Source organism: Stylophora pistillata, chromosome 6, assembly GCF_964205215.1.
Source record: "Stylophora pistillata chromosome 6, jaStyPist1.2, whole genome shotgun sequence".
NCBI lineage: Eukaryota > Metazoa > Cnidaria > Anthozoa > Scleractinia > Pocilloporidae > Stylophora > Stylophora pistillata.
Window position 1 is genome coordinate 24,412,021 of NC_142524.1, and position 22,487 is coordinate 24,434,507.

General features: G+C 38.6%; 2 protein-coding genes and 1 long non-coding RNA gene across 3 annotated transcripts; 1 reads left to right on the forward strand and 2 right to left on the reverse strand.

Moving 5' to 3' along the window:
* The first annotated feature begins 5,347 nt into the window (after positions 1–5,347).
* On the forward strand, positions 5,348–7,162 carry LOC148728930 (uncharacterized). Its single transcript, XR_015988809.1, has 2 exons — positions 5,348–6,169; positions 6,979–7,162. It is a non-coding gene; the product is annotated as an uncharacterized LOC148728930 (long non-coding RNA).
* Positions 7,091–11,491, reverse strand: LOC148728931 (dehydrogenase/reductase SDR family member 7-like). The gene is made up of 2 exons (XM_088725508.1): positions 9,918–11,491; positions 7,091–7,539 (listed from the first exon to the last, which is right to left on the reverse strand). The coding sequence occupies exons 1-2, from the start codon at positions 10,046–10,048 to the stop codon at positions 7,494–7,496; spliced, it is 177 nt and encodes a 58-aa protein (XP_088581634.1). The 5' UTR covers positions 10,049–11,491; the 3' UTR covers positions 7,091–7,493.
* A 51-nt stretch (positions 11,492–11,542) lies between these two features.
* On the reverse strand, positions 11,543–14,294 carry LOC148728932 (dehydrogenase/reductase SDR family member 7-like). The gene is made up of 2 exons (XM_088725464.1): positions 13,159–14,294; positions 11,543–12,858 (listed from the first exon to the last, which is right to left on the reverse strand). Exons 1-2 carry the CDS (start codon positions 13,433–13,435, stop codon positions 12,635–12,637), a joined length of 501 nt encoding a protein of 166 aa, XP_088581590.1. The 5' UTR covers positions 13,436–14,294; the 3' UTR covers positions 11,543–12,634.
* Positions 14,295–22,487: the final 8,193 nt, after the last annotated feature.

Sequence of the window (22,487 nt, forward strand, 5' to 3'; positions counted from 1 at the left end):
ATCCCGTACAGGCCTGATTTTTTTCAGGTCTGATTTTCGCTATTGCATAAATAGCGCTCTCTACTGCGAGGATCGTGCGTCATTCGTAAGGATATTATAATAAACAATTCCGGGAGACAAGAGGAGATTCCCGTGGGACCTGGAAAAACCTAAAACAACTACTCGGAAGTGGCTAAAAGAGTAACAGCGCTGATGCTCGTACGGCAAATGAAGCAAATTAAAGACAAGTGTAACACTTTTAGTCGCTTCTTTGTCTCTTATGCCGAAGATTTAAGGTGGATCCACCGATCTAGCGCGCGATCTTTTTACAAATGGCTGCCGCAAATTGATCGTCCAGAAAAGTTTAATCTACGAAAGATTACTGTATCAGAGGTTAGTAAGGCTCTTAAAGATTTAAAATCGAAGAAAGCGACAGGTGTTGATGGTATTCCATCTCGTCTACTAAAGGACGGATCAGACGCCCTGGCTTCTCCATTGTCGGTCATTTTCAATTTAACTATTATCCCTGTTTATAATTTAACGTTATCCCTGCTGAATGGAAAGAAGGGAAGTTGACCCCTCTGCATAAATCAGGTTCAAAAGATGACCCTAAAAACTACCGCTCCATATCCGTATTACCAGTAGTAACTAAAGTCCTAGAACGTTTAATCCACAAGTAACTTGCAAGTTTTTTTGACGATCATAACTTGCTCTGAAAATAACAATCCGGTTTTAGAAGAATGCACTCAACTGACGAGATTCTCATGAATATGGATAAGGGCTTAGTTACTGGTTCTGTGTTTATTGACCTGGCAAAGGCTTTCGACACAGTTGACCATGACATTTTGCTTAGAAAATTAGAGTATTATGGTATATGTAACGAAAGCCTTCGATGGTTTAAGAACTACTTCACGGGAAGAAAGCAGTTCGTGCACATTGATTCTCAATAATCTGAAGAGCTTGCCATAACTTATGGAGTGCCGCAAGGGTCCATCCTCGGACCTTGTTATTCATTGTCTACATTAATGATTTACCCCGTTGTGCCAAACACTGTTCTGTGAATATGTACGCTGACGACACAGTTTTATATCTTGCTGCCCAAACAGTAGACAATCTAACTTTTTACATTAACCAAAATCTTCAGTGTCTCTCTGAATGGCTAGAAGACAACAATCTTGTTCACAATGTTTCAAAAACTAACTGTGTAGTATTTACATCTCGAAGGCATAAAGAGCGCGATTGTATTTTAAATCTTAATCTTCTCGGAAATTCCATATCTTGCGAAACTACTTTTAAATACCTTGGCGTGTTGTTCGACAATTTTGACTTAAAAGGCTCACGTGGACTATGAGTGTAAAAAGGTGGCGTCGACAGTTAGTCATTCTGGGTCGTATTAGAAGTTTCGTCACAAAAGAGGCAGTAACACTTGTTCATAATGCTTTAATTCTCCCCTTATTTGATTAGTGTGACATTGCCTGGAGTAACCTTCCACAACAAGATATAGATCGACTACCGCTCTTACAAAAAGATAAGAAGTATAGCTTTGTGTTGTGCAATTCCATCTGCTTTGTTTTGCCATCGCAGTAGAGATATGCAAAGAAACGATCAATCCATCTGGACATTTCGATGCTTGTCTATCTTTAATCGGTGAGCGCGAACCCTAAACCTGTTCAGCAGTTATGGTCATTACGATGGTCGATAGTTACGCTGTGTGGTAGACCTGAAACTTCTCCAGCGGAAATAAGATGGTGACGGCGTAGAATTCGCCTCAGTTTTCTTTTAATAGGTAAATAAGCTCATTTTATTTTTAGGAGTTTTTTCTTAATCCTCTGGCTGTAAGTTGGCGGCTACTCGCAACCTGCACTAAAGGTCCGGTCATTCTTTATATCCTGGACGGGGTAGGGGGATGGGATGGAATGGGAAGGTTCTAGTTGTGTCAAAATAAAATATATCAAATCCCCCCCCCCCCTTGTGTGTTTAGTATCATTATGACCCCCCTTCATTGGAAGTCAATTTGCTATATATCCTCCTTCATACTCTGTTAGCCACGACTGATCGCCGTTCCGTTCCCCTTGAAAACCAACCGATCCCCCAGAATCCTCCAACTGCCCTCCCCTATTCCCCGACTCCGTCCCGGGCAACAAATAAGGACTGGTCCCCAATAACATAAAAAAGAATGCAAGTATGGTAAACGTTTCATCGTTTCGTGCAAAAGAATTTTGAGCATACGGAGTTATTGCCTCTATTTCTAACATCTTGGGTCTCGAACAGTTGACTAATGACTAACTAAAAAAGGTAAATTTCAGCTCCGTGGCGAAGACCAGCTTGGCGCTTTAATTGAAGGTACATACCACTGATCACTATTACTTCATATACATGTTAACGTTAAGTTCTTATAGCTTTTTGTACCAAGTTCATGATAGATTGACAGAATCTATCAGAGAATTGTTTCTCCGTATTGAAAGGTTTTGCCAATAAAAGTCACCAGCTATCTGTTGATTTTCCTCAGTACCTTTTTAAATATTTATCATGAACTTCCCCCTATGATAGTAGGTATCTACTTAAAATAACATGCCAAACATTTTGTGGACACTTCGGGGATCTTTTCTTCGCAATTTATTTATGCAGATTAGGATCAGTATGGCAGGGCTTTGAATTCATTCAAATGTTATTCAACGATAAAAAAAAAAGACAATATATTAAGAGGGAATCAGGGCGCGCGTAACTGGGATTTTTCAAAGGAAAGGAGGGTTAAGACCTGCGGGCAGACCTATTGCATGACACACGAGGCCCTCTGCACCCTACCCCTCAAGGTCTGCACCCTACCCCTCAAGGTCTGCACCCTACCCCTCAAGGTGTTAAGTCCCACTTGATTATACTTATGTACGCAGGTGGCAGAGCTAGATTAAGCTTTATTGTCAAAGAACACATCACAGAGACCTGTTCGAGGATCCAACCCGTCGGTGCCTTTCGATGAGGCCTTCACTGAGGGAGGCTGTCGTTTCACTCACTACCAGGATCATCAGAAGTGACCACATTCAAAGTTTCCTCATAGTTGAATAAGTATTTAATAAATAGATTCCTTATTGCCGTGGGTCTATTCAGAGAAAGACTAATCACAAAGAAGTGGCACACGAGGAGCAGCCGAGTGTGTCCATAATGTTCTTACCACTATTTATTTCATGAAATAAAAAAGCAAAAAAGTTTTTGTCATCTATGCTTCTATCCTCCACGACACTCTCTTTTCTTCAAATAAGGACAGCCAGGCTGAGATTAGCCAAAATTTTAAGAACATAGTAAAAACATATCCAGGCCGAGAACTTCCTTTATTTTCCTCTTTTATTTTATGAGAAGTATAATAAATATATCTCATGAGACGTTTTGTTGAGTAGTATCGCTGAGTATTTTTACGAGTTGTGCCGTATTATGACGAGCCCGTAGGGCGAGTCAAAATACAAACAAAGAGTAAAAATACTCAGCGATACTACACAACCAAACGTCTAATAAGAGATTTATTATCCAGAATGCCAAACTGTTATTTCAGTGCGGGCGAATTTGGTGGATATTTCTGGAGTACAAATATCGCGTGATATTTGTACCCTACGAAGCACAATTGGATAATAAAAGGTAAAAGAAAAGTAACAGTATGATCTAACAGGACAACTGTTTGTTATATAATTCAAAATAACGGTATATACACATAATAAAGCCCACCAATCTATTTCATTTTAATTAGTCGCGCGCATGGGGATTAAAGCCGCACAGGAAATGTATTGGTGGGGATCGATGGAGCCATAGTAAAAACGAAAAAAGCCAGCAAGGCTGTTCCATTGAAAATAATTTCTGAATTTTGGATGGTTCGTTTAATTAACATAATCGGCTTAAATCCTCCGTCATTTCTGGGTGTTGCAACAGCAGATGGGTTTGAGCACTGTTCGGTTTCTTTTGATCTCTGTCTTCATATATTAGTCATTTCAAGATGAAACAACCTGCAACATATAAATTTTCTCGAAGGCAAAAAGTCAACATATCGTAATAAATTAACGGTTACGTGTTTATTCTAAGGATGATGGAAATTAAAGAATACAGAGGGACATTGACATATAGAACTATATATATTAATATATATTTTAGCATGTTTAAATGAGAATGGCACATATAAAGCAATTGTAGTTAAGCCACAAATTAAACTTTCAATTAAGGAAGTCTAACGACGCTATACGAAGAACACAGTTTTTACCTAGAGCTGATTCTTTTAAGGTTCGTGTACTATTTTCAGCATTGAAAACTAGTTCCTTTCAGTTGAATAGAAGGCACTGCTTACGCCAGCTTTTTAAAGGTATTAAAATATCTTTCTCTCCAAAGTAAAAGAACCTTCCTTTTGTCGTATATGCAATTTCATACATGGCCTAAATAATTGCATATTCCATATGCTGATATCAAAAGTAAAGATCTTTTCTTTTAATCACCTTCGGACTTGATCATTTGATTATAAGAAAATGTGGTCATTTTACTTCTGTTGCAAGTTTTAAGTTTTAGCTTGTCAAACACTATACCAAAAGCCCATGGGTCGAGACACTCGCTGGCCTCTCTAATGTAAATGTGTACAAAGTCTAAAAAGAAACACACATATTATTATCTCTTTGTCGGGCACTGTGGCACTGCTTGCGGGCCAAGATAAAAATTTTTTAGCTGTTTAGCCCGCTCACACGCTCGCATTTTCAGACTCTTTAATTTTATCGTAATTTTTCTCAGTTTTTAATGTCTCCATGTACTCCAAAGTGAAAATAATAGTAATATAGTATATGCTATTGGTTATAAATATGTTTTAGACCCCTCTCAGATGGAGTCATTTAATCCTCGCTTAGAGGCTCCGGCTAAAATGACTCTGAATCGGCCCCAAAACATAACCTTCTGTTAACGGCTTTTTTCCCTTTGATCTAAACACATTGACGCAATTAATCTCCAAGAATATCTCGTCTCGATATTTGAACCTCCGTTAAAGTTAAAGATTTTTTAATGAGCGCCTGAAAAGTAGTAACAAAGGCCAATGGATCTTAAGTAAAGTAGCTCTCGTAAACCTGTTTACGAAAATGTCTCTTTTTAAATTCAAAATGTGTTAAAAACGTACCAAAGAAGCAAAAATAATAACGACAAAAAAATGAATGCTTCTTGACAACAGCACGTGCTGATCACAAACTGAATGTGCTTTTGTCTCTCCATCAGGCAGAAATTAGATTAATTACGTCAATAAAACTCCTCGGGAACCTCAGTTGTTCCGACGAAAGAATAATATTCTGAGAACAAGGCCAGATGAGCCAGCTATACGGGCTCAGAAGCTGCTGTATTAGTCGTCTGCGAGGTATTGATGAAGAATTCCTCCGATATTGTCAGTGAACACGCCAAGAGTGGCTGTGAAAAGTCAGGAAACTATATTTTTTAAATCCAACATGTTGCTTGTCTGTTCCGGCACATATGGTATCGTGAATCATTCATTTCATTTCATTTTTACGCGTTTATGGAGGAAGGAGGGATCTGTAGAATAAGTATACAGTTAAAAGGCGTCACTCGTCTTCAATGAATTCTTCCTGGTCTTTAATTGGTTGTTTAAGAGACTTTTATAACGAAAATAAACTGCACTGGTCTTGACAGTGTTCATAAACAGAGTGAAAAAAGAGGGGGATGAATTTTCACATGTACAGCCCCTCCCGCCGAATCCTGCTCCAAACCTTTCTAATTTCGACATGTGTATCGACGCTCAGCTTAATAAGGCGATAGAAAGTATAAGCCGGCCGGGTCGAATGTAGCCTGTAATTCAATAATACAGAACATAAAAATCCATTAGTAACAGACCGCGCGCCGGAGAGTTCAATTAAATTTTATTTACCGTTTGACTTGTACTAAATTTAGAAGTCGATAATTGCCAAAACTAAGAAATATAAACCCCTCGTCAAAGCGATCGATCTAACAGTTACGTTGCTCTAAAGAAAGGTTACACATTGATTAGCATCCGCTGTTTTTCACCATGAATAAGCTGTCAAAATCTTTGGGTTTTCTGTGCCTCATGGCTACAGTTTTATTGCAGACATTTTTTCAGGATAGTGAAGCTGTCATACCTGTTCCACCATGCCCAGGGAGATCGCCTTCTTGTCCTACACATAAGCCCTTTTCACTGAGCCGGGAAAAGAAGGTAACTCAAGCATTAACATTCGTTTAAACACTTCAAATTAGCAAAGCGTGAGCTGAACATTTTTAATTTCTTTACGAAAAAAAAAAACTTGAGCACATGTTTTTCTGGTAACAGCCGGAGCTGAATAGAATTATAATCTTCAGTTAGGACAAAAGTAAAAGGACTAAATCATCTTGGTCCTGGTGATATACCTCAGTCAACTTTCTTTCTTATTTTCCGCCTTAAAGAATAATCCTAGTTCTCAAAACACATTCAGAGTAGGGATTAAGGTTTGGATCTGTTTGGTTTAAAAACTGACTGCGATGTCCCTTAACCTGTTACCGCTAGAGGTGATCAATCGGAAATTAGGATTTTCTTGCAATTCTCCTAAACTCTTCAGTGAACAGGTACTGAATAGAAAGAAACAAGAATATTATCCACTAAGTTACTCTATAGGACATCACACCTCAATCTCAGTGATGGCTGACTGAGAAATGCTCGAATAATAGTTGTTTCTCAAGTTTTCCTTTAAAATTTTTGCGCGGGAAATCGGCGCAGTGGGCCAAAATTGATTCCTTAGCGCATGCTCGATGTTTTACCACTGTAGCTGTATTGTGGTCTCGTAAAAAAAAATTGCCCTCAGGGGCTATGAAAACGGGTGAAATGCATCAGTTAGGAGAATAGGCTTTTCAAGTACAATATGGGCGCTAGCTGGCGTCGCGCGTCAAATTTGAACGTACAGAGACAAAAAGAAATGAAGTTTTTAATTTTTGATCGGTCACTTCTGTCATTTGAAATAGCACGTTTCATTTCAAATATTACTGTTTCAGGCAGTTGAACATCAAAGACGCATTTGTGAGGCCGCACGTACTTTAAACTGCGAGAGTGAAGAACCTCAGTGAAAACAGCTGGAAGATGAGGGACGCCATTAAGGAACACCTGTTTAGTTGGAAGTTTTGTTTAATTATAAACCCTCTGTCGCTTAAAATAAAGTGAAATGCTTAGTTTAAACAGCTTGCCGTCTGAACTGTTTTTTACAAATTTTAGAAACCGCACAAGTTCTGAAAATTTCATCCATTTAGCTTCAGTAAAATACCTCCTTCGCCAGCGAAAAGATTTGAAAGTGATCCTAAATCGAGAGGACAGAAAATGTTCTCTGTCCAAGTTAACAAAAGAAACTTACATTTTCGTTTCAACCCATTAAATTAAAGCTCGAGATCGTTGGACTGCTCGTAAAATTCGAGATTTCCAACTATTTACAATGTGTGTGCATCATTAACAGCACAATCCTAACAATAATTAATTCAAGGAGTGGCAGTTTTAGAGTCTGGGACCGAGCAGTTACTCAGGGATCTTCATGGTTCGTCTCCTTCCAGTTCCACTGTACCCACCTGAAAATAAATGAACAAGTCCAATCAATCAATCAGTCAATCAATCAATTAGTGATAAAATAAATTAGAAAAAAATGCTGCCTTATATCAATCAATATATAAATTAATTCCATGCGAATTAAACGAAATTAATATCCAAATTCTATTTTGGGTAAACTGGGGTCCTTCTGCACAAATGACGTGATGAATTCCCGATCCAAACTAAAAGCCTATATTTTGTCACAGATTATTTACATGGGCTCAAAACTGTTTCGTACATCATTAGACCAAGTGAAAGAAAATGTTTGAGACAAGTTAAAATGGGGAAACCAGTGAGTATTGAGGATTGAAATGGAAAGAAAGCCCAAGAGAACCTAAATATAGTAGGTTTTATTTGTAGAACCTCTTCAGAAGAGGATACCACGAATGAAGCCCGGGAAAACGCTCATGAATGAATCGGGAAATTTGCAGTTTTTATGGACCGAGACGAAGTGGAGGTCCATAAATATGCAAAGAACAAGAACGAAGCTAATACCCAGCTATCTTCACTGAACAAGCCTGGTCAATAACGGATTTAATGTTACAGAAAAAAAATTCACTTTATCAAGAATCAAGAATGACTTGTTTACAACGAGAGCCAGGAAAGAAAGCCAACTGAGTTTGTAGCACAATAAAGCCACTAGAATCGTCTATATTTTCTTTGTTTTGACTGTCCTCTAGCGATTTTTGCTTCTCCATACAAGAATTGCAAAGTTAGTACTGATTCAAGTTTGTTTTTGCCCGGGATCAAAGCGGGCAATCCCAAGGAGGCAAGATGGGCCCATCATGCCCGCTCGAGTGTCCAATCAGAACACAGGATTCGCTTCATATCGCCCGCGGGCGCTTCCAGCGATATACTAACAGAACTTACTATCCCACTACACCTAGACGAGTACAAATAAAGCCTTAGACGAGTACAAATATCACGCGGTATTTGTACTCGTCTATTGTAGTACCGGTTAAACAAGTTTTCTCGCATCGCGCAAGGGAAGAATTGGATTGTAGTTACGAAAAAAAAAAAAAAAAAAAATGGCGGACAATTTGAATCATAGTTCCGACGACGGAGTCAGAGTGGCTGGTAAATATAGATCCAAGTTCATTAGATGAATCGAACGAAGAAAAACAGCTTGAAGGCCAGAAAATTTCTTCATTTAATGAAGAAAATAGAAACAGCAGCACAACAACGCGCCAATTCCGTTCCGCCTCGCATACTTCTGTCACGCACTCCCCGTAAATATACATCCGCGAAATTCGCCCTCACTGCAATAACAGTTTGGCGTGTTGGATAATAAATAACTTATTAGACGTTTTGTTGTGTAGCATCGCTGAGTATTTTTACTTGTTATTTGTATTTTGACTCGCCCTACAGGCTCGTCAAAATACGGCACAACTCGTAAAAATACTCAGCGATACTACACAACAAAACGTCTAATAAGATAATAATAATAATAATAATTGTATTTATATAGCGCTAAAATCCACTAATTGTCCAAAGCGCTGTATACCCACCCAACCCACCCCAGGGGAGGACATCCATCACACAGTAATCTCGTGCGTGGGAAATTAACGTCTCCTGCCCCTAACCCTGCAGGAGACGGGACCTCCATTTATTCGTCCCTATCCGAGAAGACTAGAATATCTAACCATTTCTTGATGTTAAAGAAAGGAAGCATATTCTTCTCAGTTAATTTTAAGACCCTGAGTGTTGGTCCGGCCGGTATTGAACTCTCGACCTCCCGCACAGCAGTCCGGCGCTCTCCCAATTGAGCTAACCAGGCGGCGGTCATTATTCAACTAACCAGGCGGTATATTCATTATTCAACTACACTCCGCTGAGTACAAATAACGCCCGAGATGAGTGCAAATATCACGCGGTATTTGTATCCAGAGAACGGGATAGACAGGTTTTCTCGCATCGCGCGAGCGACGAATTGGACTGAAGTTTCAAAACTAATGGCGGACAATTCAAATTAATTTCTTGACGACGAAGAGTCGGAATGGCTGGCGAATATTGATCTAAGTTTATTTAATAAAACAAACGAAGAAAATCAGTTAGACGACAATGAAATTTCGTCATTTATTGAAGAAAATAGTAAGAGCAACATAACGCGCCACTTCGTTCGCTTGGCATACTTCTGTCACGCACTCCCTATGTGGCGTGTTGGATAAAAAATACCTTATTTGACGTTTTGGTGGGTTGTATCGCTGAGTATTTTTCCTCGTTATTTGTATTTTGACTCCCCCTACGGCACAACTCTTAAAAATACTCAGCGATACTACACAACAAAACGTCTAATAAGATCTATGTACTGGAAGAGGCAAAACCGATGAATACAACTGCAATACATGAACTATCTTACCAGTCTCTGACAAGTGGCAGATATTGTGCCAGATATAGTTCTACCAGACGTGCTGGATCAGCGATCCACACTTCATTCAAACAGTTCACCATGGCAATAACAATAAGGTGAGCGCATCGTTCTGTTTTCATGGTCGTTGGAGGAAGTACTAGATCCCTATGAGTCTATTAAGTGGAGCAAAATTGAAATTTTAGCTTGCAACAGCGCGAGACAGACTTTCTTTAGAATAAAGAAAACAAGGAGGATTTTATGTCATTGCGCAAGGCTGTGCCCGAAGGAAAATTGAATGGAGCCCAATGCTCTGAAACTGTGAAATCCAGGGTGCCCGGCATATGCTTTGTGTGAAAAAAAGTAAAATTCATGAGTCGCCCAAGAGGAAAAGTAAAACGCCAGGGGCCACCGGGCGCTGCTAGACCACAGCCTTGTCGCGACTTCGTTTCCTAGAGCGTTTTTCGAATCAATGACGAAATACCAAAACCAAAGTAAACAAAACGGCCAATCAGAGGTGAACTATGAGAGTAGTTCCTTCTTTTCGCCAAAGCCCGTCGCGCATGAGAAAAAAATAGGCAGTTAAGGCTGCATATGGCTACTGCTGCCGCATCCCACATCTTTATGAGTCAGGATTGTTCCACAAAGGAAAGATGATTCAAGAATGTAGTGACTAATTGACACTTAAAAACCAATGGTAACAAATAATCATATTAATATGATACTAGTGACAGTAATAATAATAATAATAATAATAATAATAATAATAATAATAATAGTAATGATAATAATAATAATTAAAACAAGTTTAAAAAGTCTCTGGCTGAGAGAAAAGTCTTGAATCTCTTCGGTATTAACAACTGTTCTACAGAGTAGCAGAATTCATCTTATGTCTGCATTATTTTGCTTCAGCTTCATTCAGCAGAACAGCAAATAAATTGACGATACATGATCGACCTCCTTAATAATAAAAATAATAATAATAATGATAATTATAATAGTATTAAAAAATAATAATAACAATAGGTGAACAATAATGATCTCTTCTGGGGCTAGCTCAAGGACCTCTCTGTTCCTCTATCTATTATCTATTCTCTAGGCTCCAATAATGATTAAACTAGGCTTCTATTAATTTTAACTTTGATTTTGCTAGTTTATTATAAATCATTTTCTTATTTCATTGCAATTCCATTTTTTTGAGACTTGTTTCATACAACAAGGCACTCCACGTTGTGGATTATTCCACCATTCCACCGTTCCACCGTTGAATAGGGTCACTGTAAACTCAATGTGTCGTATTTCGGACCTTGCTCGCTTCACAAATTTTGCGGCTCTTTTGAGTATTTGTCGCTGATTGAAATGGTAAAGTGTTCCCTTTTCGAATAGGAAAATTTTCTTCAAATTTTCTACGATGTGCAGATCAAACCATTTAGATATTTCTGAGAGGAAAAGTCTTTTATTCAATTTCGTGCCGGAGACGCCACTGTGAAATTATTTTGAAATGATTATCATCTTCTGTGTTGTCAGAGCAGGAATTGAAAAAATTATACCTCCGGATTTACTGGGCATAATTCGCTGATCCGAACGTTTAAATAATCTCTTTTAGCTTGAAATCGATCTCTAAGAAATTACTTATAAAATAGATAGTGATGAAATACCAGGATTTTTCCTTTTACTAAAAAAACATATCTTTATCATATGCAGTGAAGATACTATTTTTATTTATCAGGGGTGAGGATATTGATATTGGCCAATCATGGTTACTAACATGATTGGCCAATTACAAGAGAGCTTCCTGCTAATGCGAATGGTCAGTTCTTTTGAAATTTGACTTTTTGGAACAGAAAATATATGTATTATTGTCTATTTTTCTCCTTTTAACTTTAAATCCGAGTTTCATAACATTTTTGTGACAGACATTTTGTAATAGGTGACCACTTTAATTACACTACTTTGTTGTTTCAAAAATTGATAAAAAAAAGTTTGTTTTATGTGGAAATTTCATCAGTACCTATAAAATAAACAGAATATTTCATGGCCACTTGGGGATACAAATTTTATTTTCTTGTGTTCAAATTACAGCTCACGAGTGAACAAAGCAAACAAGTGAGAGATACTTACAGCACTCGAAGATTAAATTCATATCCCCACGCCGCCATGTAATATCATCTATTTAACACCCTAACATTAGTACGTATATTCTCCATACGGTTGTCTATATATTCCCTAAGGTGCTGATAAGGAGAATCTCTTACTCAATTAAAGGCTTCTTTAGTTAGTGATCAATTTATATATTCTCCTGACTTTAATGTATGATTCAGGGGGGAATATTGTAAGGAGAACTTAATCTTTAAGGGTCAAAGGGTCAACAAAGGGTGGGTAAACTGTGGTGAGCTAGCATCCCTTTGAGGAGAAGTGGCAATACAATGTGGACCCTTCAAGGCTCATAAGACTTATGAGAGGGACATAGGAGAAGCCATTTGGTTTGAGCTCATGATGTATGGATGGCAAGCCAAATATTTCCCATCTACCATACATGTATGACAACCACTTTCCTTTCCTTTTTCTGCCTTTCTTCTTTTAGCATCAATCTCCTCAGGTCACACAGCCTCTCCCAGCCCTAAACTTCTGTGATCAATTGATACCCTCATACAGGGATCGGTTTTCAAAATGTTTGTCTAGTGTGCAACTGAGATCATGGAGGTCCTACTATGATAGATATTTTTATCTTACATTAATGGCCATTTGGTTACCGTGTCTACACACCAATATAGTACCAGAAGCATTGATAATAGTACAAATGCCTTGATTATGAAGTACCTAAAAATTACCTTGCCAAACTTGTGAAGAGCTTTGGCGACGTAGTCTTCATGACAGGAAAAGTTTGTAATATCCAGTGGTAAGACAAGAAAATCGTCCTCAGATGTCGATGGAAAAATCTTTTTTGCCAAGCCTGTACAGCAAGAAAAAAAAGAGCTGTGTTAACGCATAAAATATGCAGTTTATCCCCGCATAATAGCACCATACTGAAGTGGCAACATCCCAATAATGATGGGACAGATTCCAATGTCCGTGTTCATAGATTACCTCTTGCAGTCTTCACAAAGGCTGCCCATTTCTATTTCAACACCTGCTTAGGTGCATCTGAACCCCAATTGCCAAAATAACGTCTTTGTATTGATCACTGTAACTTGCAAATAAAGATCGCTAAGTTTACCGAAAAAAAAAAAAAACACCTAAAAGTAACACTTACTCAGGCACTGATTTTTCACTCTGTCTAATTCGTCTTTTCTCCTCGCTGATAGCACCAGTTTAGAGCCCAATTCAGTTAGCTTGTAGGCTAAATGTTCACCTATTCCACTCGATGCACCAGTGATCCAAATCACTTTACCTCGCAATCTTTTATCCGGTGGTTTTGCAAATCTTTCGTAGAAATGCAGTATTGAATCACAATCAGCAAAGTAAATCCTCAAAGTATGCAAAACGACAAATAAAACGACACATATCTCAAAGAAACCCAGCACCTCCATCGAAGCAATAGGGAGTTTAAGCAAATCACACTATAATGGCTGGCGCTGCTACGGCTACCGGAAGTAAAATTGTCCAGAAACGAGTCATTACGCATGTCAGTGGTTCCCATCCAGCCGTAGCGGGAAATCCTTCTACGCGAGTGGGAAGGTTTCGGCGTAGTCTGTGGTACGTGAACTTATCTCGCTTCTTTCTTCGCTTTATACATTCTCCTGAGCAATTTTAACTATTGAAATACACTTAACATCTTTAAAAATAGCTTATCGTGAATATTTATCAAGCTTTCTGTCCCTTACCGAGTGAATCTGCCTTTATTTTTGCAGCCGGGTTTGTCGAAGGATCGAAGCAGTGTGCACATGGAGAACGCAGCGAACGCCAGGAGAAATGCGTAAGTAGAAAGTCTAACTTTTCCTTTTCAAACCTCAAAGAATACTTGAAATTCAAATAGCCGAAGCCGAGGAATGACGAGGGTTATGAAGGACCGTGTAGAAACTTTGCTTTGGTGTTTATAAGCTCAAAACTGGCAATTTACAACACGTAAGCTTAAATATTTTAATTCACTCATTCACTGTGCACAGGATCGCTTACAATTTTTTTTTCCAAACGTTGGAATCCCTCGTCTCTTTGAACGAAGTAATTTTCAGTTTTTAGACGTGCAAAAACTACCGCGAAGACGCTTATTGGTTTTAAACTTCTCAGCCGTACTAGGTTTGTAGTTCGCGTTGCTTAAAGTTGAATTTTGGCGGGCTACGGCGACGTACTCTCCCCAAGCCTCGTCAACCACGATAGCCGTAGCAGCGCCAGCCGTAGTGATTTGCTTAAACTCCCTAATGATCAACGTTGAGCAGAGTGGGGTGTCTCGAAACTTCAGACCTCGAAACTTCAGACCTCGAAACTTCAGACCTGACAGACCTCAGACCACAGGAAGCCCAGACAAGCGACGAGTCTGGTTGTTTATTCGAACACAGGTTTCTCAAGCTCTCTTTGAGAACCACACAGGGAACACAATTTGCATATTTATAAGGATTTGTATGGGATTTTCTATAGGATATCCACAGATATAGTTAAAAGTGAAAATATTAATTAAAATAGCTTACCTTGTTCCATACGTGTGTTGTTTGCTCCTGGTGTCGTTATTTTACCGATTTCACTTGATTTAAGCGGTTTTTTTTAATCCTGGTTTTCTACCACATAAAGAGAAGACAAGCCTTGTCTCTTAAAAAAAAAAACAGTTAAATCAAGTGAAATCGGTAAAGTAACGACACCAGGAGCAAACAACACACGTATGGAACAAGGTAAGCAATTTTTATTTAATATTTTCACTTTTAACTAACTCTGTGGATATCTTGTAGAAAATCCCATACAAATCCTTATAAATATGGAAATTGTGTTCCTTGGTTGGTTCTCAAAGAGAGCTTGGGCCAGCTGTGGTCTTATTATCGTAAACTTGTATCATGAAATGTCTGAGTTAACGCTCAAAATAAATGTAAACCTACCTCACTTGCTGTGTATTGTCGTTTCTGTGGCTCTAAATGGCGAATTTGAGCGATTTGGTGGGTTTTGCGTCGACTTTTGAATAAACAAGACATATATGATGCACGATCCTCGCAGTACATAGCGCTATCTACTGCGAGAACGTAGATAAGACCACAGGTGGCCCAAGCTCTCTTTGAGAACCAACCAAGGAACACAATTTGTATATTTATAAGGATTTGTATGGGATTTTCTACAAGATATCGACAGAGTTAGTTAAAAGTGAAAATATTAAATAAAAATAGCTTACCTTGTTCCATACGTGTGTTGTTTGCTCCTGGTGTCGTTACTTTACCGATTTCACTTGATTTAACTGTTTTTTTTTTTTTAAGAGACAAGGCTTGTCTTCTCTTTATGTGGTAGAAAACCAGGATTAAAAAAAAAAACCGCTTAAATCAAGTGAAATCGGAGTAGATAGCGCTATCTACTGCGAGGATCGTGCATTATATGTATCTAATACCGCAGTACAAAATATATGAACCTCATATATTTTCATTGTATCTCAATAAACAAGACGTTGATGCTTGCGCCATAGCTATTCGTGAAGTATTTACACAGGTGTCTAAAATACACCCCTTGTTCAAAAATGGACAAAACCTTAGACAGATAATGGTAGATTTTGATCCAGCGGAGTATAACGGCTTTAAAAGTGTTATAGGAGCGGCACTCTGCGAGAACATTTTGCGTGGATGTACTGTGCACTGGAAAAGGTCTGTCAATCGAGTAAGTGATATTGTCACGAAAAACAAAGAAGAACATAAGATTTTTCGCTACATTGGACATACCATACAGGAACTTACGAATCAAACTGTGGTCAAGTTGGCTTTCGACGTCCTTTGTGGTAAAAAGAATGTAGTAGAGGCGAAAGATCTGCTACCTTCAGATATAGCTGCAGCTTCTAATCAGCAAACCAATTTTCATTGGTCTCGGTCAGCGTACTGGGTGAGGTGGTGGTCAAGAGAAAGAATTTTAAAAGTGTTTTGTAAGGCCTACACTTTACGAGATAACGAAGAGTGGGACGCGACACCCAATACCAGCAATGCCGTGGAGTCGCTAAATCGTCAGTCAATTGGTGAAGGATGTAGCAATATTGCGGCGCTCATGAAGAATATTTACATGGAAGACAGGTGACATGCAGTCAAAATTGTTGCAAGTGAACAAAATAATAATATAAGTTATGAGAATAGCAGCCAAAACGAGAGAGGAAAAAAAGGCGAAAAGAGGAAGCGTTCTCGACTAAGTTTGAGACGAACAAACAGTTCGCTACATGAAAACGAAGCCCAAGTGGAACAAACTCCTCCCGATAAGCGAGCGAAATTAGACAAACGATCATCAAAACGGAAGTTACCTGTAGGAGAAAGGATGATTGGAACACGTGTGGAAGTAGAGTACGAAGAAAATGTTGAAGGAGTCGTTAAGTATCTTGGTTGGATAAAGGGAACAGTTATGGATTACGATAAAGTGAACGGGTATCTCGTTCAATTTCCGGATGATGTGGACTGGATAAAATCTCTAAACAGCAAAGACGTGAGGATAATCAAGTAGGCATTCGTGCAAAAGAACTGAAAATTGAATCAAATTAAGAAAAATCAATACAAGGATTCAGCTAACATTGTCGCCAACGTTAAAATACTAGAGGTAGAAAACTGAATTCACTTTGAAGGAAATAGTTTGGCTACAAGACGCTAAATTAATAATTCATTTCGGGGGTTACCATGCACTCTGCGGCATGAAACAGATTGCACAATCGTAACGTCACAAAGAAATCATCAAGTGACAAGAACTAGGTGGCAAGGTAGCCAAATCCGTCTATCACAAAATGTGATAAATGATATGTTAATTGTTCTAGTTGAGCTCAATATATTCAGACAAACCGTTCTGATGAACACTAACACAATGGACCTGAGATCGCAGGGTTTAAAAAACAACCAAGGACATTGATAAAATTAATTAACGTTCGATTTTGTAACATCTCAGAAAACTAGGAGTAAAGAACAAAGGATATACCTTGTAATGAAGTACCAGAAACGTATTTTACATTTTACTGTATTTCACTGTGGTGTTTTAACTCTACTGAAAGAATAGTTATGGTTCGGCATGCTTAATAAAGCTGTTAACGGCTGTTTTGTAGGTCTTTGTATTCGATTAGAATTAGAAGCATCAAGTTCAACATCTCCGTTTGAGTAAACACAGTAACCACGGGATTCACTTGATTTCTTTTCTTCAGGGATGTGCGGTGCTTCTTGGTCAGTGCGGGTTCGAGTCCTGGCCGGGAACATTGTGATGTGTTCTTGGGCAAGACACTACACTCTCACGGTGCCACTCGCCACCCGGGTCATAGTAACTACTAACTTTACCCAGGTGTATAAATGGGTACCGCGGATGCTGTGAGTGAGTACTTCGCCGTTAGTGAAATTTTATTAACTGCGAAATATTCCCTCTACACCATTATGCAGAGCAAGTACTTGGCAGTTGATGAAATTTTACTCCCTATTATTTCATAACTGCGATATAATCGCTTTAAATTATAATGCAAAAGGAGTACTTCGCAATTAATGAAATTTTATTAACTGTGAAATATTCCCTCTACACCATTATAGGGAGCAAGTACTTGGCAGATAATGAAATTTTATTCCCTTTTATTTAATAACTGCGATATATTCGCTTTAAATTCTAATGCAAAAGGATTACTTCGCAATTAACGAAATTTTATTAATACCGATTCATTAATGGTGGCTGAAATGTTTAACAACTACTTTTGCGAGGTGTCCAGGAGTGATGGTGACAGTAAGGAAATGGTTGAGTTTGTTGATCATCCTAGTGTTAAAGTCATTGCTAAGAAAACTTGTGATGATGTTTTTGACCTCGTCCCAGTTGATGTTGGCTACATAAGGAAAATTTTGGATACTCTTGCCCCTCGCAAGGCTGTTGGTTGCGATAAGATATCTCAGAGGCTACTTCGTTTATCCTCACCTGTTATTGCCGAGCCGGTTACCCGTTTAATCAATTATTTTATTACCAATCGTCAATGGCCAATAGTTTGGAAAAGCAGTGACGTTGTTCCTGTTTTCAAGAAGGAAAGTATGACAGATAAGACCTGCTATCGTCCAGTTCTGTTCTGACTTCCTTATCGAAATTATATGAGAAGGTATTGTTCGATCAAATCTATGAAGCCTTTCATTGGCGACTCTCACCGAACCTGTCTGGCTTTCTCAAGGGTCACTCGTGTTGCACGGCCTTATTGAAATTGACTGAAGATTGGAGAGCCTGTCTTGACAGAAGAGAAGCTGTTGCAGCGGTGGCTATCGACCTAAGTAAAGCTTTTGACTCTGTTTGTCACCCGCTTCTCCTAGCTAAATTAAAGGCATATGGTTTTACGCATGATGCGCTGGAAACTATGACCGCTTACCTTACTGGACGGAGACAGAGAGTCAAACTTGATGGTGTATATTCTTCGTGGAGAACCGTTAAAACTGGTGTACCACAGGGGTCCCTGTTGGGTCCACTCTTATTTAATTTGTATGTTAATGATCTTAATTATTTTATTTCTAATACGTCCTTGAGGCTATACGCTGACGACACTACTCATTACGCCTCTGATGTCTCACCAACAGTATTGCAGTATATAATTAACTCTGATCTGAGCGTTCTACATCCTCGGAGACCCAGGGGTTGTGGGTCGATTTCAAGTTAGGGCGTGAAGAGCCCCTGGGGACATTGTCTTACAAGACCAGTTCCAAACGGTCGCAGTCGTTCTGCCATCTGATTGGTGCCAGAAAATCTTTGTGTTTTTCTGCCCAATCAGAGTGAAGTGTGCTTGAGAGTCCTTTCGTGTGTTTTAACACGGACATATACTAGTAGCTCAGTTGCCCACTATGTTTGTTTGGACCGTGCGACGGAGATTTGCTTGAGGTGAAAAGTTTCAGTCTTGTAAGAGAAATCGATCAGATTGTCCGCGAAAATCTTACCGGAAATTATACTGAACACTTTCGCAGGTATCACTAGAGAACGTGTTTTAAAAAAGTTTGCGAGGTTTGTATACAACACGATGGTTGCAGTCATTGATATGTCGCTTTAAACGTTAAACGAGATTTAAGCTTAAATCTTTCTAGATTTTTTGCATAAATTGCTGTGACTGAAACTTTGCCAATCCCGTGAAGTTATTTCGTCGCACGGGCCACGCAGGTATGTCGAGCAACTGGCGCTTTCGCCTATGTAGCTTTCTGCTTTCTGTGCGCGCCAAAATCTAATCTTAGTAGTAAAGTCGTTCACAATACGGCCAAGGTTGCAGAGAACGTTAAGTTCGTGGACGACCTCCAGCAAGTGCTAAGAGAAAGCTTAGCTGTATTTCCGGTTAGCTAATTAAAATCTGAACAAAAACTGATCAACGAGAACATCGCGAGAAGGAGAGATGTTTTCGGGCAGTTACCGAAGGGGTTTGGAAAGAGGTTAATCTTTCAACTGCTGTCTAGAGTGTTGAAATTCTTGAGCTAGGAAGGCCACGGATTCTCTTCTAGTCCCTTGATCATTGTCATTTCACCTGTTCCGTCGATTGTTGAAGACCAAGTTAAATACCTTTGATCATTGGGAATCGATCCGATGCTGTTTTCAATGGGAAAAAAAAACTAAAGACGAAGAAATATTGGATGGAAAGGACGGGTTTGCTTTATTGCAAATGTCAGCTTAGTAGTACAGGGTCATCTACCCACATCTAATAAGCAAAAGTTTCCACGCTTAGCTTTTCTTTTTTTTCAAGCGAAAATGAGATTAGATTTTGGCACGCACAGAAAGTTGCGCAAGTACCAGTTGCTCGACATACCTTCGTTGCCCGTGCGACGAAATAACTTCACGGGTTGGCAAAGTTTCAGTCACAGCAAATTATGCAAAAAATCCAGAAAGATTTAAGTTTCAATCTCGTTTAACGTTTAAAGCGACATATCAATGACTGCAACCATCGTGTTGTATACAAACCTCGCAAACTTTTTTAAAACACGTTCTCTGGTGATACCTGCGAAAGTATTCAGTATAATTTCCGGTAAGATTTTCGCGGACAATCTGATCGATTTCTCTTACACTGTGTGCTAAGACTGAAACTTTTCACCTCAAACAAATCTCCGTCGCACGGTCCAAACAAACATAGTTAGCAACTGAGCTACTAGTATATGTCCGTGTTAAAACACACGAAAGGACTCTCAAGCACACTTCACTCTGATTGGGAAGAAAAACACAAAGATTTTCTGGCACCAATCAGATGGCAGAACGACTGCAACCGTTTGGAACTAGTCTTGTAAGACAATGTCCCCAGGGGCTCTTCACGCCCTAACTTGAAACCGACTCAGCCCCTGGGTCTCCGAGGATGAGCGTTCTATCGAGATGGTTCTCAATGAATTTTTTACAGATTAATGCCGCCAAAACGCAAGCTATCTCTATTGGCCCGTCTTCATACCAGTATGATTTCCATCTTAATGATTCTAATGTCCATAAAAAGGACACACTCAAAATCCTTGGGGTGGTCCTAGATAGCAAATTAACATTTAAAGCGCACATAAAGCAACAGCTGAATAAGGGATGCGCAAAGGCTTCGGCTTTGCGGAGAATACGTAAGTTTATTTCAAAGGACGTGTTGGTTCGTTTATATAAGGCCTATGTTCTCCCTCATCTTGAGTACTGCAGTCCCCTTTTACTGGGAGTAGGTAACGCGGAGACTACTAAAATAGAGACAACTAATTACTTTATATTAAGAACTATATTAGGCTTCTCGAAGTCTGTGTCATACGACTTCCTCCTCAAGTTGGCCGACATTAAGTCCTTGGAGAATCGTAGGCAATTTCAATCGTTAGTTATGTTATATAAGTGCTTGTATGATAAGGGGGCTCCTTATATAAGTGATTTTTTTCATTTTAGAAATGTACCGTATAGTTTACGCGGGCTCAGTACAAGGCTAGATTTACCTCCTTTTAATCTTGAGTTTTTACATCGGTCTTTTTCATTTTTAGCTAGTAAACTTTGGAATGCGCTACCCCCTAGACTCAGAGAATCTCAAGATATTGTTTCATTCAAGCGTTCTTAAAGCCCACATGGCTTAGTGGTAGTGATTGTAAATATCGTTATTGTTAATATTGTTAATATTGTAACTTTTAATTAATAGCTCTTGTCCATGATCTTCGATCCTGTTTTTAGTTATTTAATAGATCTACTTATTATTTGTATTCTTACAGAAATTATGTTTTATTTCTAATTGTACATACACGTACACGTTTTAACGAGAACTTCTGTACTCCTAGGTGTCACGTGTTTAAATAAAGGATTGATTGATTGATTGATTATTAACTGTGAAATATTCGCTTTAGACTATTGTGCAGAGCGAGCACTTCGCCGTTAGAGAATTTTTATTAACTGCGAAATATTCCCTCTACACTATTATGCAGAACAAGTACTTCGCAGTTAATAAAATTTTATTAACTACGAAATTTGCCCTTCAAAATAATCAAGAGTGGGTACTTCGCGGTTAATAAAATGTTATTAACTGCGAAATATTATCTTCACTTCGCCATTTGTGGATTTTTATTAACTGCGAATTATTCCCCGTACACTATTATGCAGAACAAGTACTTCGCAGTTAATAAAATTTTATTAACTGCGAAATTCGCCCTTTAAAAGAATTAAGAGTGGGTACTTCGCAGTTAATGAAATGTTATGCGAAATACTATCTTCATATTATCTTCAAAATATTATCGAAATATTATCGAAATATTATCGAAATATTGTCGAAATATTATCTTCTTAGGTCTGAAGTTTCGAGACACCCGGGCAGACTGAGACTTATGCTCTCTAGTTTAATGGGAGGCCTGGGATAATTTAACTACAGTAAAGATCACAGGCAGCCCAGAGTTGAAGGGGGCGCCTTCTCCTCTGACGAGCTCCTCTGAAGTCTACTTTGCATTTGAATTGTGTGAGAAAATGACTACCGTCATGGTCCAACATTATCGATATCGGTATTTAGAAAGAAGAGTATCCTTAGGTAGAATATCTAATATACAGCAATGTGAGTTCTGTTGGTTGTTATTTCTTTTTTTATTTGACGTTTATGCAGCTTAAACCATATTTATAATTTTTTCCCTTTTAGGTGGTCTGCCTTTGTATGGGCTCTATGACCCTTTTGTAGATTATCCTAATGATGATGTTTTTCATTGTCATTGAATTGTAAAAAATAAATGTTCTATTGTTTCCAAAACCACCATTTGGTCACCTCAGCAACATTTCATATCGAGCTATATAATATTTCCACCCGTATCACTAGGTTCTTCATAACCTTGAGGAAACGCTGTTATTTGCAAGGTTTAAGAGTTTCACGTCAGTTTCCAGTTTTTCCAAAGTACCCACCGGAATAAATAAATAGACAAATAAAACAATCATTTGATGAATACATTAGTGTCAAATGAATTAGGAGAAAAACAAAGCCACTCATCAACAATTACATCGCTTCATTCCATAAGAAAAAACAATTTACAATTCTAATTT